Consider the following 19,346-nt stretch of genomic DNA (forward strand, 5'->3'; position numbering starts at 1 on the left):
TACAATGTGCTAGCGTTTAAAGATTCCACTAGATGGAGGAACCAAGGCTCTCAAACCAAATAGCCAATAACCATAAGCGTTTCCTGTTAGACAAGCCAGGACCTGCGGGAGTTGCCCTGAAGGCGGCCTGAGCAATGGAAATGCCTGGTCTCCCCTCTGCTCGCGTCCCCTGCCAGGTAACACCTTACCTTGAGAACACACACAGGCCAGGGCAGCACAAACTGCTTCGGTCACACGTTTGCTGGGGGAGCTAAAATCAAAATCCTGTTACCAACGGGCCTGGTGTGGGGTGCTCTGAGGTAGTTCCTTAACTCGGGATGCCTGTTACCTACTCCCTCTTTCAGAATTCAGTACACATGGGAAGTATTAAAATATCCATGCATCGCTTTAATCACAAGTCACTGTAGTTGAGTGCAAAATAAAGGAAACTTGAGTTGCTTTATTTAACTTCCAATTTCTGGGAGGCTCAAGAATTATAATTATTCTGGACAACAAAAGGAAATAAGACTGTGCTTACAGATCTTTTTCTGCCATATTCTTTCTGTAGGATTGCTATTTTATTGTTGCCCTTTCTGTTACACGGGATGTACACATCAGGTGTTAAAAGGTACAATACATTCTACGACTGAGCACCACTTTCTGTAACTGAACAGGCAAAGAAATTACACTGAACATCAGCATCTGGCAGTATTTTTCGGAAAAAAAAAGTGACTAAAATGGGTTTAAATTGATTAACACTATTAAATCACATCTAATATTTTGATACTACATGATTCAATACAGCTATACGATACAATTATACAAAATGTGTTAACATCAAAGAATACAACCAAAATTAAGATAGCAAACAAAACCTATATAACTTTTTTTTTTACAGGAAAATACTTTTGAAGTATGCATGTAACTGCCCATTCTTTTAAAGAAAATCTACTGCAAGCAAAGTTATCAACCTCCAGAAAAATCACACATAGCATTACTAAGCATATCCCCAAAAAGTGTACAATATGCACACTTGGAAAATACAAAATTAAAAAAATTGTAAGCAACAGGTGAGCTTCATATTTATAAGAGTGTGAAAAGAAGTCCCCTTTTTAGCACTGTTGTATAAAGAATTGTCTTTTGATGCGAAGTTCATGAATTGTCCTCCTGTTGGGACCACACTTTACAAAAACACCGTGTTTTTGAAACGAGATTACAGAGCAAGATAGAGCATCTTAGCAATGTCATCTTATTAAAGTTTTTTTTTTTTAATTTTTACTACTTTATCAAAACATGTCCCTTGGGTATGTAGGATTCATTTTTAAAATTCTTTTCTAGAAACAATATACAAAGGAGAGGCATATTTATTCCCAATCACACTCCTGGAAGATGCTTCCCGAGGCTGAGAAGGGTCTTCTCTCTCTTCTTCTCACTGGTTGTTTTTGGCCTTAGCATGTGTTAAGATGTGAGATTTCAGGTTAGTCGACTGAGCAAACTTCTTATTACAACCGTCGAAGGGGCACACATAGGGCCTGTCTCCGGTATGGATTCGCACATGTGTGCGCAAATTGAAGTCCAGTGAAAAGCGTTTCCCGCAGCCTTCGAACGTGCACTGTCGAGGAGAGACCAGAGACAACCCACTCAGACTCCGACTAGGCCCGGGAGGGGGCAGCTCACTGCTGGGGGGAGAGCAGCCTACCTCCTCTACCTCACTCGCTCCTCCCTGCTCCTCCCTGCCCCTCCTTGCCCTGCCCTGCCCTGGGGGGAAGCTTTTGAGATAGTCTAAATTAGGGGGCAGGGAGCTGTAACTCTGCCCAGACAACTCCTAGGACCCATGCATAGCCTTCATGAATTGTTTAACTACAACGTAAGAGAAACATTCAGCAAAACAGCAAGAATCTTCCTAAATCTTATGTTAGGGTCCTAACATTTGTGTAAATATTTCAAATAATAAGAGACAAACGGTTAGGAAAGTTTCTGGTGTCAAGTATCAAAAAGAACCATGTTAGATTTACCAGCTGCACTGCTAATTCGTTCACTTGTTCATGGGCTTCTAAAAACAAGGCAATAAACACTATTTTCAAAGTTACTCTCTTACAGCAAAAATTTTAGAAGTTCCCTGTCAATTAGCAGTTCAATATACTATAAAAAAGAAGTTAACTACAGCAAGTAAATTGCTTTAACCCCACAGTGAGCGCATGAGAACTTCTGTTTTAGGCTTGCTCTCGAGCAATCCCGTGTTTCTCCTGACGTCAAGTACACTCCAGAAACAGCTCGATACATCCCGTCTCTGGTACCACACAGATCACACGCAGCGGAGTCGAGAGCTGGGGCAGCCCCCCGAGTGAGTCACCAGGACCCCACTGTGGCCTCTCTGGGCCGCGTCTCTCCAGCACGGCTGCCGCCCTGCCTACACCTGCGGGGACAGCAGAGGGGAGGAGGGCTGGCTCTACCTGAAAGGGCTTCTCTCCAGTATGAACCAGTTGGTGTCGTTTTAGTTTTGAGCTCTCAACAAAAGCTTTGCCACACTCTGCACAGACGTGGACTCTGGGGCCGTGGGTGTGCAGATGTTTTCTCATGGCAGAGTTATCCCTGAACATCTTTGTGCAGCCCTTCGAACAGAGAGAGAAGCTTAGTGGTTCACACTGCAAACTGTTACAAACGATTCTACCGCTTGACAGCCTTCACTGACACAATACAACGACCCTCCCAACCTCCCCACATACATTTTACTTCATATTATAGTAGAAATATTAAATTATTTACAACGAAAAAACAGCTGAGAAAGGCCTTAACATGTAATGCAAACTTCTGTTTTACAGTGAGGAAACTGAGGCTTAGAGATGTCTTTAAGTAGACTTGCCCAAGGTCACGCTACTAGTAGGAGCCAGGCTGGGAGTAGAACCCAGACACCCTGGCTGCCGGCTACACCACGGCCGCCTCACCCGGCTACGCCCCCAGATGAAGTAACAGAAGCACTGAGAGAAACGGAGTTAAGATGACGGCAGTCCACCACTACCTTTGGTGGGCCCTGTATTCTGTGCTGCGAGAATGGGCTGTCATTCTCCATCGCCTACTGTTCCCTTCTTCTCTCTTTGCCTCTTTCCCCTTCTTGACAGAGAAAGAAGCAAGAGGGTCTCCAAGGAATGGCAACTACAGAAGAAATTTATTTTGTGAGACACTAGGAAAAGAAGCAGGTAAACTGATACCAGAGCAGGGGTGGAGGCAGATGGGTAGGCGATGCTCGGGAGAAGCATGTCCTGCACCATTTCTTCTGCAGTTGTTGCCCAATAATGGAGTGAATGGGGAAATGATCAGACAGCAGGACAGAAGAACAGCACGAGTCAACAGTGCACAGCTTCACAGGCAAGGGGGGTGGGGGGGGAGGGGGCGGGGCACCACAGCCTTTTCACCTTGACCCCTAGGCTGAGTTTCCATTCAGAAAATGGAATTGGGAAAAAAAAAAAAATCTTATTGGAAAAGAAGTACAGAGAGAAGCTAGAGAGAAGACGAGCACTTAAGGCATAACTGTTTTCAAATGCTTATTAGTATTTGGCCTCAACAGAAATGCTTTTACATATCAAAATTTCCACAGCAAGAACATTAAAAAAAGAGACAGAAAGAACGTATGGGCACACAGTCATCAGAGGCGAGGCACGAAAGTAAATTGATCCTTCTCCAGTTGTTGTTGTCTTTCTAATTTTTTTACTCCATTTTCAAAATCTCTCCCCTCCTGTGTTTCTGTACCACCTACTTGATACTTTATTTTCACCTCCAATTAAGTTTAAAACAGACCCAATCAATATCTCAAGTACTTTTTAGGCTATCATTAAAGACTAATAAACAGCCACATTTGAAAACAACTGAGTACTCCCTAGCAACACACAATTAACAGAGTAAATTAAAATTGTGAAGGAAATGATGAAGTCTTATTAGGGTCACTTCAGCAACATCCAAAATGATTTCCAAATTTCCATAAGGAGTCCACAGTCCCATAAAGGTCCATGGGTGAGGCACAACCCAATGCCTTAAGACTGACTTGTTTAACGATCCAAAAAGAATAAAATCCTAACAGAGTATATTCAGTACACAGTGATAATAAAAACACTGGCACCCTACAGTAACCCCATTTAATGGTACTTAAATTTAAGTGGCCTTTATGAAACAACGAAACTTACATCACAAAATACAGTCTCTTGAATTTAGAAACCAGATTATAGTTCCTCACTGAATCTCAATTATGAAGATGGAAATAAAAAGTGCGATTTCTTATAAGCTCTCTAAAACTTCATTCACAGTAATGAACACTTTCCCCCTAGCATTACTTACTTTATGAGGGCAAGCTATTGTTCTTGGAGCATCATCTTCTTTAATTTTTCTTGGCTTCATTCTTACCAAAGGGGGGGAAAAAAAGAGAGAGAGGTTTGTAGGAATGGGTAGACTCATCTGGCATAAATCATATAGTCCCTAAAATGCTTTCCCTATAGGTACAAAAACTAAGATTACAACATGCTTCCGTGAAGGGGAAGGGATGAGAAAACTCACATTCTCCGAGGACCTGCGACTGTGCAGAAGCACAACCTACAGGTAAGTGTTCTCAAGCACATGCAGGACTGAGCGGCTGCCTACGGTCTCGTAGCTAATAAGCTGGTGCAGCTCAGGATGGCGCTGTGAGCTGTATGATTCAAGTATCTGCTCTTTTCCCCAAACTCTTTAAAAAATAAAAAAGACCAACAGCCCCAAAACCACAGATGAAACTCCTAGAGGGAGCAAAGTGAGGTAAGCAAAGTGCGGTATCCAAAAGCAGCTGCTGTAATAAGGGTGCTTAAAAAAGGAAGATATGGGGGGGGGGGGTTTTAAAATCTTATTAGGGTCACTTCAGCAACATCCAAAATGATTTCCAAATTTCCATAAGGAGTCCACAGTCCCATAAAGGTCCATGGGTGAGGCACAACCCAATGCCTTAAGACTGACTTGTTTAACGATCCAAAAAGAATAAAATCCTAACAGAGTATATTCAGTACACAGTGATAATAAAAACACTGGCACCCTACAGTAACCCCATTTAATGGTACTTAAATTTAAGTGGCCTTTATGAAACAACGAAACTTACATCACAAAATACAGTCTCTTGAATTTAGAAACCAGATTATAGTTCCTCACTGAATCTCAATTATGAAGATGGAAATAAAAAGTGCGATTTCTTATAAGCTCTCTAAAACTTCATTCACAGTAATGAACACTTTCCCCCTAGCATTACTTACTTTATGAGGGCAAGCTATTGTTCTTGGAGCATCATCTTCTTTAATTTTTCTTGGCTTCATTCTTACCAAAGGGGGGGAAAAAAAGAGAGAGAGGTTTGTAGGAATGGGTAGACTCATCTGGCATAAATCATATAGTCCCTAAAATGCTTTCCCTATAGGTACAAAAACTAAGATTACAACATGCTTCCGTGAAGGGGAAGGGATGAGAAAACTCACATTCTCCGAGGACCTGCGACTGTGCAGAAGCACAACCTACAGGTAAGTGTTCTCAAGCACATGCAGGACTGAGCGGCTGCCTACGGTCTCGTAGCTAATAAGCTGGTGCAGCTCAGGATGGCGCTGTGAGCTGTATGATTCAAGTATCTGCTCTTTTCCCCAAACTCTTTAAAAAATAAAAAAGACCAACAGCCCCAAAACCACAGATGAAACTCCTAGAGGGAGCAAAGTGAGGTAAGCAAAGTGCGGTATCCAAAAGCAGCTGCTGTAATAAGGGTGCTTAAAAAAAGAAGATATGGGGGGGGGGGTCTTAAAACTATATATCCTATACAACTGCTTAAAAAAGGGGGGGGTTGTCCATCTTATACTGACAGAAATGATCTTTATAATAGACTCTTTTTAAAAAAGGGTACAGAAAAGTCCTTTTAAACAGAGAGTTATTTATATACATATACGTATAATAACTCTAGAAGGAAACACAGCAAACTGTGAGTATTGGTTACTCTGGGGAGGAGCCCCTAGAGACTAGTGGGAACACCCCCAAACCTTTTCACACTGCTTAATTTTTATCATACTATTAGTTTTGGTGTTGGTGGTGATGGGAGGGAGATTATAGTTTCGAGCACTTGGGCAGTCAGGGAGAGCCCTGCTTGTGGAGTTACTACCCAGAGCTTGCTTATTTGGTAACTTACCTACCTGCTATTTTCACTGAACCAACCTTTGGTCTTTTGTCAAAACTTTCTCTCCAAAACTCCCTAAAGATCTGTGTGTGGTAGAGGGTGAGAAATTAAGAGTTCCTAGAAAAACTAGAAAAAAAGATTTAAAATCTCTGAAACCGATGTCCTTGCCCCTAGCTTTGCCATCTCACACTCCTGTATGAGGATGCATATTTAATACACAACTAAGCTGATGCTCCCTGAGAGCAGGCTAACTTACCACCCCTCTTTTACTATGAAGGACTGCTGCTGTCGTCTTGAAGGGAGCAAAGGCCCTAACAGTATCATCCTTTTCCACTCCTGATCTGAGAAAAGGATTCCCTGAGGCTCCTTACTTTATAAAACCTGAACTCATGAAATCACCTCCTTAAACTTTCCACATCCTGGATGAGCAGAGGTGAAACAATTCATCTGGTACCTATAACTTATCTCTAAGGAGTTTGTTCAAGACAGTACAAATTTCCTACTTGGAAATCTAAGAGAATGTTTTCAGTCGGGTATCCTCCCCAGTCCAACCGTGTAGATACTTGTTCTTTCTTGTACTTGGAAGATTACCACATCAGTTAGCAAACATTTTCTAAGTGCCTGCTGTGTACAGGGCTCTGAACTAGCCTATGTTACCTTAAATAGAGTTTGGGTCTGAGTTCACAAAACCAGGTACGACAAAAATTTGGTGCCACTGCGCCACCTGGAGGTTATAATAACAGAGTCTGAAAAATAATAGTGATTCATAGGACAGGGTTCTACACCAATCAAATGTTAATAATAAGAACTGTATATTAAGAACCAAGCTTCAATCTTCCCAATTAAGATGTTTACTCTTTGATGATTCCACTCAAATGCTGTCTTGGCTGTAAAGATAACTACATGATTGTCCAAATTCATAGAATGGTACTAACCTAAAAGGGTGAATTTTACTGTATGAAAATTATCTCAAAAACAAAAAACTCTTGACTTTAAAAACACATTTACTGGGTTGACAAATACGTCGTACTGACAACCTTTCCCCTCTTCCACCCACCTTAAAGCTCGAACGTGGGGACAGTGGCAGTGAAATGCCTATGACCGTAGGACAGGTGTGGCCCAGTTACCTACGAGGGTCCCCAGACCTCACAAATTTTCCTAAATTCATTCCTAGGAACTTAATTTTTTTTTATCATGGAAAATTTCAAATATACACAAAAGTAAAGAGAACAGTCCTATGTGCCATTCACCCAACTCTTGATTTATTTTTTGAATGTTATTAAGTGGCATTTCTTCTTAAAATGTCATTTTTAAAATGTGTGCTAATATTTAGCAATATACTTAATTTTAGAATTAGAGTTTAAAACGCATCTGGGCAAACACCCTTGGACTCAAGGAGGAAGTGGAGGTATTTAATTGCAGCCACTCTTAAGCTCTTGAGCAAATCAGTCTTGTTCACTTCAGAGTGGCAAGTGAGGCCGTATACGCAGGTACCTTTTACATTATATTCGAATGCAAACACTAAAAAGGTCATTTTCCAAACAAGCGTGCCTAGATTGAAAGTGTTCTATTTTGTGAGTAAAGACTAAAATTAAAATCTTTGTGGCAACAATTGGTACATAAACCTACAAAATAAAAAATATATATATATTTGAAATCCTAAAAAAGAGAGTAATTTTTTAAAAAGACTAAAATTATATACTACTACTTAGAATACCTTTTTGACCCACCCAAACTAGTCAGTCACAAGTAACCAAGATACAAGTTCCTCATTGACTGAGCAGCTTACAAAGCTCTTGGACCCGGAGACGATGACAAGAGCATTAGCATCGTGAGCAAGGTGGAATGGGATGTGTGACTGGGTGCCGGCTTCAACCAGCTGCACGACCTTGAGCAAATCACTTAACTTCTCAGCCTCAGTTTCTTATTCTGTAAAAAGGTATTAATGCTACCTATTTAGAGCTGTGGAAATTAAGAGATGATGTACGTTAAGCTCTTGAGAAATGACGGCTATTATTACCGCCAACCTGTGCTAAGTGGGCCGAGGCAAAACCGAGTTCATTCCTTAAAAAAATGCCAGTTGTATTTAACAACCCAGAAGGTATTGGTGGCTCCAAACCACAATTGTCAAATAAAGGACTGAAAGACTGAGAAAGAACTGCACAGGTAACGTGGAAAGGCCCCTCCGTGTATTAGAAATGATATGGAGGAGCCAGGTAGGCAACAGAAGTTTCCCGTCCAATTAAAAATAGAGACTATGTGCCCTATGACGTGACTGCTGATTTTACACTCTGCCATTCTGCATACATTGTAAAGGTTGGACACAAGTACCACAAACTGCAGGAATTTCCTGGACAATTTTCAGCAGAGCATTATGTAAACCAGAAGTTCTGACTAAGTTAAATCTGTAAATGTCCCAGAGCCAAGATGAAACATCTCTGAAGAAGTGATTCTTGAATGAAAATAAGCAGCTTAGCTGACTCCAGACTGGAACCAGCTGTGCTGACGGGACAGAAGGCCCTGTGTAATAGCGCTGCCATCTGCAAGCACCAGTCACCTCCCTTCTTTGTGTCGCCTAAGGCAAACGAGCCAAAGTTTGTTCAAGGGGTTCTCTCTTAGTGTACGTTCATGTGATATCGAGGGGTTTTATGGCATTTCAGCTCCACCATCACACTTCATCTTTATATCAAACCAGTGAAAAAGCCTCAGGGTGGGTAGTGAACCACAACAACAAACCACCACCAACTCGGGACTGATCGAACCACTTGTTATTCTGATCTTCCTGCACAGAAGGTTTCCAAAGGGCTAAGTTTAGTTAATGAAAACTGCACAAAATTTAATCAAGGAACAGAATTCTCTAGGTCCCACCCACTGACCAATTTTTGAAGTATTTACTAAAAACACATTTCAAGAAAGAACAAAATCACCATAGTCCCACCTCCGTGATACCATGACTTTCAAATAAGTCATTATTTCTTATACCTGTTCACACACAATAAGTGGTTTACTAAGCCGTCTAGGCTCAGTGCAGCAGGAACCTGAACATTCTTTGGTCAGTTCCAAGTCCAGTCCAGAATCCTACCATCCCAGTGCATGGAGGGGAGGGGAAAGCAACTAACATGCCACCTTAAGCCGAGAACTGAGTCACAGGGTGGAGGTGGATGAAAAGAGGAGGCCAGGAGAACAAGTTCTGTGCTCTTTTTTTTTTTTTTTGGCCATACGCGGGCCTCTCACTGCTGTGGCCTCTCCCGTTGTGGAGCACAGGCTCCGGACACGCAGGCTCAGCGGCCATGGCTCACAGGCCCAGCCGCTCTGCGGCATGTGGGATCTTCCCGGACCATGGCACGAACCCGTGTCCCCTGCATCGGCAGGTGGACTCTCAACCACTGTGCCACCAGGGAAGCCCTTCTGTGCATTTTTATAAGCCAAGAAGATAAGATATGGCCCCCAACAGTTTGAAACTTGGCGCTTCTTTGTCAACAGCTTTGAGACCCAGTCACCATTCTGGGGTCTTTGGAAAGTCCTATTCACAGCTGTTGTTACACTGTCCAATTGTGAAGCCCTAACAGAATAGGGCATTCCAGGCTCAACTATTTCTCACCACCACTGCCCAATTAGAGAGATTTATTTGGTTTTACATCAGCTTTTCAAGAGATACTATGGAAAATGGGGATGAGAATGAGCCCAACCTCACAACTGCCCAAATCCTGTACCTTTACTTTGTACATGTTGTCAAGGGGAGCAAGATTACATTCTATTCTGTATACAAAATGAAATCTTTAACAGGCCGATTATAAAAGAAAATAAACACACACTATATTCAGGTAATTACATAAGTAATGCTTACTAAAGAATTTAACTGTGTGCTAGGATCATATTTCATGCTCTCCAAGTTCAATACAGTAGAGAGCTTCAGTTACCAAGGAGAGAATTTTCCTAGAGTCGAATCAAATGAGTGTTTTCTCTTTAAATATTGTCAAAATTATGCCCCATTTTTGGCCATGGTTTTCTTAACCCTGCCACCCTTGTCACGGACTTTCTATCGTCTCTTCTTTAGAAGACTCTTTCACATACTACCAAGATCTTCTAGCTCCTTGCTCATTCTATCCAATACTGAATGAAATGGACTTTTCTTGAAGAAATTCTTACGACCCACTGACTTCCTATTCTAAAGTGAACAAGTTTTCCAGCCTGTTGCACAGCAGTCTTCTTGATTTTCTGTTCACTGTATTCTTTAGGAAGTCTTCCCTTTGATGTTCATCCTCATTATACTGGAGCACACCCTCAAGTAACCTCTTCAGAAAGGAGGCATGCAACATAAAACGAATCCTTAGGTGTCTAAAACTGCCACTGTTTTGCCCTTGTGTTGGACTGATAGCTTTGCTGGATCAAGAATTCTGTTTACAATCATTTTCCTCAGAAATCTCAGAACATTGCTCCTTTGTCTTCTAATTATCTATCGCTGTTGAAGAAAATTCTCATTCAGGTTTAATTATCATCCTTTTGTAGACCTATCTTTTCTCCCTGGAAGCTTTTAGTGACATGTGCCTGAGTTTAGAGCTGAAACATCCTGGAGTTTCTGTTCAGAAAACTGGGGACAAGCTTTAAGATTGCTACCCCAATTCTCCAGCAAGGGGAACAACGCTAAGGGTCACCAACACCTAATTACTTCTACTGCTAACCATGGGCCCCACCTCTCTGCAAAACCTTGCCTCAGCCCTCTGCTCCTCCACCAGAATTACTTCGCAATATATTATTTAGAGAAATATTTATTCTTCCCTCTCTTGGCCCTTCTGGAAACTCTACTGGCTCTTGGAATGCTGTACTTACCTTTTTCTTTTCTCTTCTTTTCTTTTTTGGCCGCACCCCACGGCAGGTGGGATCTTATTAGCTCCCTAACCAGGGAGGTGCAGTGGAACCTGTGCCCCCTGCGGTGGAAGCACGGAGTCTTAACCACTACACTGCCAGGGGAAGTCCGCTGTACTTACTTTCTTGAGTCTTCTACCTGTCTGAATGATCCTTTGGCTCTGTCACTGGTTCTGAATACAAGGGCCTTCCCAAGACTTTACTCTTTTCTCTCCAAAACCTCCTACTGCCCCCCGCCAAGAGCTTATTTACAGAACACTCTCGTGCTCTTAGCTGCCCCCTATCAGATGGCTCTAGCCCTAACTTACTTCCTGAATCCACTTCAAGTCCAGCACGGATGTCTCTTCAGCATCTAAAACCAAACACTGCATACTCTGAACCCCAAACCAGCATCCTCTCCCAATTTCCCTGTCACCTATGGAGCAAAGCTTTTAATGTGCATTTAAAAAAAATTAATGTGCATTTGCCCCTCCCTCTAGACATACAGCCAACCTGTCTCTGTCTTCCACTGTCTCCTGTCATCTGTCACATTTACTCACATTTACATAGTCTGACCGCCACCAACCACAATTCTGGCTCAGGCCTTCATGAGTTCTTGTTCAACTGGTTTCTCCCACTTCCTGGGTGCCCCTGCACCCATCCAGCCTGGATACAGCTGAAAAGTAATTCTCTCAAATTAAATCTCTGATCATACAACCCCTTCTCTACTGCCCAGAAACCTTCACCAGCTGTCTACTACATACTAAAGAGCCCGTATCTTGGCCCAGTATTCACAGGCTCTAATGATCTGGTTTACGTTTACCTAAACCCAGTCATTTCCCTGTAAGCACCCTAATTCACAGCCAAACTTGACTACTTCTATTTTCTGAATATATACTGGATAGTGAATGCGTACTCTGTGTTCACGTTGTTCTGGCATGGAGGCCCCACCATGAAAGCCCCATCCACCTGTCAGAACTCTATGTTCTTCAAGGCCCAAATCAAACGCTGGCCCCTCCACAAAGCCCTCCTTGATTCCCGTGTTCCTTCTCTCTATAGCTGGGATAGCAGCCCATATACCCCAATAAATCTGAGTACCATAAGGAAGATGTGACTAACTTTAGGAACACATGACAACATTAAACACAAGTATGATATCTGGCTCAATCTGTCCAAAAACTCTTGACCTCACTGCTAACTATGTATCCTACAGATTCCATTTTTATTTGTACTTTTGGTGGGGAGGGGAGCGGGGCAGTTAATATTCAATTCACATGTCTGTATTTAAAATACAAACAGCAATAAAAGCTGGAACACGGTGTCATTAACAAAAGGATAGGGCCTTAAGTTTTTTAAAGCCATGATAAATCAGAAATAAATTAATGTTTATATTTCCTATAACTACAGTTTCACTGGAAAGGAGAAAAGGGTACAGACCCTTTTATCAAAGCACGATGGTATTCTTATACCCACGTGACATGTGGAGAAACTGAGGCTCCAAATGGCCAGAGGCCGCCCAGCTTGTTTTTGGCAGGCTGGGAGAAACCAGGACACCCCAGGGTCTCCAGCTCTTCCCTACTCTGCTCTCAAGAGGGGGGGGGCGGGGCGGGCAGAAAGAAAAGGTGCTCCACTCTGTTAGACAGGACAGGAGAGCACAAAGATTTCTTTCTTACTGATTCTGTCTTTGCCTCAATTTCCTGGGCTCTTCCAGGTTCCATTCAACCTCAAGTAGGGAAAAGGAGTATACTTCCTACTCTAGATTTTATTAGTTCATTTCATTTTATTCAAAATTTTACATCTGTGTGGGTTTTTTCACGTCCTTATAAAAACTGCCAAACTATACTAGAGAATAATGTAAAAAGGGGCCAAGGTTTCTATAGGAATCTGGCTGGTTTCAGGCAAAACAAATAAACAGCCATTGGGTTCAGACCTTCCTTCCTGCTCCTCACCTTGGAGAGTCAGGCACAGGGTCCTGGCCCTAAATATTTGATCTCTTCCTGTCATGCCAGCTTAAATCAACAAAACACTGGGAGCCTAACTGATGACATGCTGAAATCGGAACTGATGAAGTCCTTTCCAGCGGTCAGCTGTACAAATCCAGTACAGACCCAGGCCTCCAGCAGCTTCAGACCAGGACAATACACGCAAATTTAAAATGTATACAAAGAGGCCAGGAGGCAGTGTAAAGATCCATTTCCAAACAAATTAAGTGCAATTTTATTTATTCACAAGCAACATCAATTACAGAATTAAAGAGTAGGTATTTGCTTCATCTTATTCAAATCTAAAACAGTGCCAGTTACATTCATAGCATAGTTACCACTGAAAATAAAAACCAACTGCTTTTGTTTTCAGAAGCTTCCCTAGAGCAAGAATACAAACCACTATTGTAACTTAGGCACCAAAAAACACAGCTGGCAACACTCAAGTACTTTCTTTAACTAAAAGAAAGGAAAAGTTCTTATAACTTACCTAGCAAATTCTGCTAGTTGTTTGGGATCTGAGAGATCAATGCCAGGTATCCCTCCAGGAGGAAGTTTCTTTCCCGTCATATACTCTGAATAATCGGGAGGTGAATTCTCTCCAATGATCTGTTCTTCAACCACCGTCTCATGGTCAATATCTTTTTTTTCATCTGAAAAACATCATAAGATGGATCGTCTTAGCTGAGTAAAGAAGTATATGTAAGCAAACGCATTTTTAAAACTATAAAAAATGCTTTCCTTAGCAGCTTCTTAAATGGGTGATTTATAGCCATTACCTCTTAACCACCCAGTCTTTCTCCTCAATCTCTTAAAACCCTGTTTCTGCTTGAAGGTCACCAAAATCCTCAGCGCCAAAGTCAACAACCTTTCCCTCACTGTTCCTTCTTAGCCTAGTGGGAAGCGTGGGCCATTACTGTCCTCAGCATCCACTTTTCCCAGTTCTACGCCCACTTCTCTAACCGGCGGCTTATTTTCGGCTTCCTTGCTTCTCCTCCTACCACTTCTCAGAGTTCTGCTTTCTGTCCACCACACACACTTCCTGTTAACCAGCAACTCTGCAACGCTGACTCAGACCTGGTTTTCTAGCCTTCACCTCCTAGCTAGCCTCATGCCTACGGCTCCGGCCTCCTCATTCTTCACTCTTCTTCCCTCATTCTTAGCTCCAGCTATATTGGCCTTTTAAGTTCATCCAAGGTACCATGGCCCATCCACCCTAACCTCATGGCCTTTACCCGTGCAATTTTTATTGACTACGATGTGTACTCATAGCTGTGTGATTTCTGTCACCCACTCCCACTAGACTGTAAACTCCACGAAGACAGGGATATTTGTCCGTTTTGATCCCCATGTATCCCGTATCCCTAGAGCCTTGCTCTGAGTCGGCATGTAGGTTGGTCCTCAATAAATATGTGTTCAGGGACTTCCCTGGTGATCCAGTGGTAAAGAATCCACTTTCGAATGCAAGGGACATGGGTTCGATCCCTGGTTGGGGAACTAAGATCCCACATGCCTCGGGGCAACTAAGCCCACAGACCTCTCAACTACTGACCTTGTGTGCCTCAATGAGAGAGCCCGTGTGCCACAACTAGAGAGGGAAAATCCACACGCCACAACTAGAGAGAAGCCCCCGCGCGGTGGCAGAAGATCCTGCATGCCTCAACAAAGACCCCGCGTGCCACAACTGAGACCCGAAGCAGCCAAAGAAATGAAGAAAAATAAATAAATAAATAAAAAAAAAATGTCTTCAAAGAATGTAGGAGAGCTCTACTTAAATGTTCTACTACCATCACAAACCCAACAGGTTAAAAAAAAAAAAGAAAAGGAATACTGACCCCCACAATGAGTCTCCTATATTCTAGACACCAAATACTATTGACCATTCTGGGTCCTATGCTGTCTGGTCTCATTTTACCATATCTAGTATTTTATTTCTCCTTTGCACATGCCCTCTATATTCCAACCAGCCTGTTTTTCACACAGGTTAATTCAGAAGTGCTTGGAAGGAAATATTCAATAAGAATAAGGAGTTTCTCCCTTTGCTCTTTCTCATCACCTCTCTCCAAACCCAGCCTGCCCTCTGGAGTCTAGCTCAAATTCTCTAAGGGCTGGCTGATTCCATCGCTCCAACCTCAGATTCTTACCTTTGAATTCCTGGATTATTTCAGAACAGTAACATTGATGAACTCTAAATCATGCTGTTTTGAACTTTTGTTGGCCTTGTCCCTCAAACTAGAGTGAGGCGCCCAGAGACCAAAACCAGTCTTCTGCTACTTTGGTGACTAAAGCAGAAAACAGAAGAATGCTTCAAAACTCTCAATGCTAACTGAAAATTTCCGCTTCTCCATCAAATTGCTTCACAATGAAAAGCACAGAATACAACAGTTTTAAACTTTAAATGCTTCTCCTTTCCCACCACTCTTCACTTTAGGGAACATTATAGGTCATTACAAGGAACCACAGAATATAATAGCAGCTGACATGTTATTCAATGTTTCTGGGAAGGCACTATTTTAATCACTGCACATATTACCCTATGAAGTGGGCAAATCAGCAAGTTCATTTCACAGAAGAGAAAGTTGAGACACAGAGAGGCTAAGTAACTTGCTCAGGGTTAACCAGTTAGTAAGTGACAGGGGTGAACTCTAAGACCTGAGCCAGGTTACCCATTTACATATGAAGAAGCCTAAGATAATCTAGCTGGATGCATTAATAAAAAAGAAGAGGAAATGTGGTTACTGATCACAAGTTACAAAGCTGGGATTCCGCACTGTAACCAGATTCTTTCATTTCTTTTCTCAGGGCTGTGATAATTCCTTTACCCTCTGATCGCTCCAGCCTAGGCACAACTACTACCACATCAACTTTCTAGGGTTATCGAAATAAACTGGTGGGTAGGGAGGCTATTTTTCTTCACTGAAACTATTTTCCTTCTCACAGTGAAGACACATTCTTGTTGGTATCTTTCTAATAAATACAAGAATGATGGCAAGGTTGAGAATCACGCTGCTCTGAGCAAGCCACTGATAAGGATTATGTCTCAAGTGTGCTGGGGCAGAAACAAAGCTGAACTCTTGGCATAAAGGAATCACAGGCTCAACCATTCCTTGTATTAGTTCAACACGTAATAACTGAGGGCCTCCTGTGAGCCTGGCACTGATGTAGGCAGCAGAAACAAAACCAGGTCTCTGCCCTCATGGGACTTACATTCTGGCGAGGGAAGTGGTCTCAGTCAGTCCAGGCTGCTACAGCAAAAATACTCTAGACTGGGTGGCTTAAACAGAAATGTATTCCTTACAGTTCTGGAGATCAAGGTGCCAGCCCGCTGAATCCCTTCTTCCTGGTTCCCAGACATCAGATGTCTTCTTGTTGTATCCTTACATACACACCATTTCTCATCACATTACATAGCTTCTGTCTCTTATTATAAGAGCACTAACCCCATCCATGAGGGCTTTATAACCTAATAACTTTCCAAAGGCCCCACCCTCCAAATACCATTGCATCAGGGATTAGGGCTTCAACATATGAATGCTGGGGTGACACAAACTGAAGTCGAATGAGGAAATACTTCTTGAGGATCAGTTCTTAGTTCCAACATTCAAGAATATAAAATACCCAGAAAACAATCAAATGATTAAGAATTAGAATACATGGGACTTCCGTGGTAGCACAGTGGTTAAGAATCCGCCTGCCAATGCAGGGGACAAGGGTTCAAGCCCTGGTCCAGGAAGATCCCACATGCCACAGAGCAAATAAGCCCACATGCCACAACTACAGAAGCCGGTGCACCTAGAGCACGTACTCCGCGACAAGAGAAGCACCGCAATGAGAAGCCCGCGCACAGCACTGAAGAGTGGCCCCCACTCGCTGCAACTAGAGAAAGCCCGCGTGCAGCCATGAAGACCCAATGCAGCCAAAAATAACTAAATAAAATAAATAAATTTATTTTAAAAAACAAAACAAAACAGGTTAGATTCAAGTTTTATTGTGGAGAAGGAATGAACATGGCTGGGTGATGAATCAGATGGGTGCGGGGGGGGGGGGGGAAGAGGGATGTCAAGTACGCCATCTCAGTTTCTTGTTTGTGTTTCCTGGAGGACAGTGGTGTCATTAGCTAAGAAGGAAAATGGGGGAAGAGACAACCTGCAGGAGAGGATCTGGAATCCCACTTTGGTTTGGCTCCACTGGCTAACTGTGCGACACCTAGTGGACGGACCTCAAGGAGGTAAGAAATAGCTACGTACTGGGGATAAAAAGAAATCTAGGTTGGAGAGAAATATAATGGGAATCACTGGCATACAAACTGCATTTAAAGCTGCAGAAATATATCTTATCTATAAAAAATATATAGGAAGAGAAAAGGCTCAGAACCAAAAGCTGTGTAATTCCAATACTGAGAGAATGAGGAGGACTTTGCAAAGGAGACTGAAGAGATATGTTCAGATAGAGAGAAAACTACCTTTGTCTAATGAGAATCTTAATCAGTGACACACCAAGTGAAAGTGGCACACAGTGAAAGCAATCTGTCCTGAAGTACATACAATAAGTGCATGATCTGTACATCATTTTAAAAACTGTAAATAAACTGATTAAAAATCAGTCTGCTTTTGATTATCACTATATACCTGCACTTTGAAAACAATGTCAATGATACAATATTCTTTCCTTAAAAAAAAATAAAAAATAAAAAATAAAAAAAACTTTTGTTGGCCTAAGTTCTAAATAATTGCTGTGGTTACTGTACGCTTTCATAATATATACTTAAAACTTCATATTATCATCACATATTTCTTACTTATTCCTTAACAAACACTGTATTTCATGGAAGTTAATTTGGAGAACTCCTTGAAGACCAGTGCACAGAAACTGTAAAACAGAGGGTTGTTAACTATTCAACAGCAAAATTTAAGAAAATAAACTATTTATATAGGGGAAAAAAATCACATTTCAAAGAAGACTGCTAGAGAAATGACAAAAGATGCTAGGATCTATTGCCAGAAGAAATCAAAGAGGTCTGCCTCATTTTCACCAAGAACTGGACACATATTAAAGCAATAGATCAAATTATGTCACTGTTTGCTATAATTTGTCCATTTTATCTGATTTTTGCAAAGAAAATCTTCAGAAGTTTTTGCCAAATAGAAGAGAAATTTATGATGCACAAAAAGACAATTGCATTTACAGACCATATGTACATAAGCTTCCCTCTTTGTTCAAAAAACCTAAGTGAGAAGTATTAATTCATTTTTTCTTTTTGTACAATTTTATTTTAAAATGTTTTACTATTATAATATGTATTCAAATACAGATTTTCACTGCCTGCAGTGGCCAGTATTATATTCCTTCCATTTCAGAATTACTACTGAAATAGATTCGCTGTATAGAGGAGGATGAAGGTGTTAACTGACCAGCTCTGATTATCAATTTTCTTATATGTGTTACTGAGTTCTAGTGACTGGTAACAGAGTAATTATCAAATACACATCAAGAGACTTCCCTGGTGGCACAGTAGTTAAGAATCCGCCTGTCAATGCAGGGGACACGGGTTCAAGCCCTGGTCTGGGAAGATCACACATGCTGTGAAGCAACTAAGCCCGTGAGCCCCAACTACTGAAGCCCGTGAGCCCCAACTACTGAAGCCCGAGCGCCTAGAGCCCGTGCTCTGAAACAAGAGAAGCCACCGCAATGAGAAGCCCACACACCGCAACCAAGAGTAGCCCCCGCTAGCCGCAACTAGAGAAAGCCCTTGCACAGCAATGAAGACCCACGCAGCCAAAAATAAATAAAATAAAATAAATTAAAAACAAACAAACAAATACACATCAAAATAAAGCATGTTCATGAAGCAAAGTATCTAAATTTGCTTTAAAATCTGTTTTGTATATTATTCTCTGGAGTTTTCCTTGAGGGTAGGACTTAGTTAATTATCTCATTGTTTCAAGGGGACAGGGTTAATCCACATTAGAAGTGTCACCAAAATCAGTTTCTATAGTCTTGAAACTAACATAACATAGTAAATCAACTATACTCCAAAACAAACAAAAAAATCAGTTTCTATAATCAATGTGATTTAAACTTATAATTGTGATTATACAACACAACTGGGAAGAGCAAATGAAAACCAAATCTCAGAATTCCTGTTTGGAAAAAGCTGAGAAAACAAGTCATTGATTCAAAGAAGTAGGGTGGTAGGAAAAATGTAATATTGAGAAAACTTCTAGTCAAAAGTGTGCATTAGATGATTCCTGTGCTCACTAACACTATGGCTAGAGGCAAGTGACCTATAATAACCAGGCCTAAAAAGGAAGGTTTTGGAAGAACAAACTCTAGCCAATACCATCCAGGAATGGGGTGGCACACTTTGAATTATTTCAGCA

The 19,346-nt window shown here is 41.7% G+C and overlaps 1 protein-coding gene across 1 annotated transcript in view; it reads right to left on the reverse strand.

Moving 5' to 3' along the window:
* Window positions 1-541: 541 nt before the first annotated feature.
* The window catches only part of YY1 (YY1 transcription factor), a 27,304-nt gene continuing 8,499 nt past the window's right edge, over window positions 542-19,346 (reverse strand). Inside the window, exons 2-5 of the mRNA XM_007455639.1 lie at window positions 13,457-13,619; window positions 5,244-5,304; window positions 2,433-2,591; window positions 542-1,591 (exon numbers count right to left, since the gene is read on the reverse strand). Coding sequence (XP_007455701.1) covers window positions 1,409-1,591; window positions 2,433-2,591; window positions 5,244-5,304; window positions 13,457-13,619 — 566 coding nt within the window. The 3' untranslated portion in view covers window positions 542-1,408. The remainder of the gene's footprint in view (window positions 1,592-2,432; window positions 2,592-5,243; window positions 5,305-13,456; window positions 13,620-19,346) is intronic.

This window comes from Lipotes vexillifer, unplaced genomic scaffold, assembly GCF_000442215.2.
Source record: "Lipotes vexillifer unplaced genomic scaffold, Lipotes_vexillifer_v1.1 scaffold584, whole genome shotgun sequence".
Taxonomy (NCBI): domain Eukaryota; kingdom Metazoa; phylum Chordata; class Mammalia; order Artiodactyla; family Lipotidae; genus Lipotes; species Lipotes vexillifer.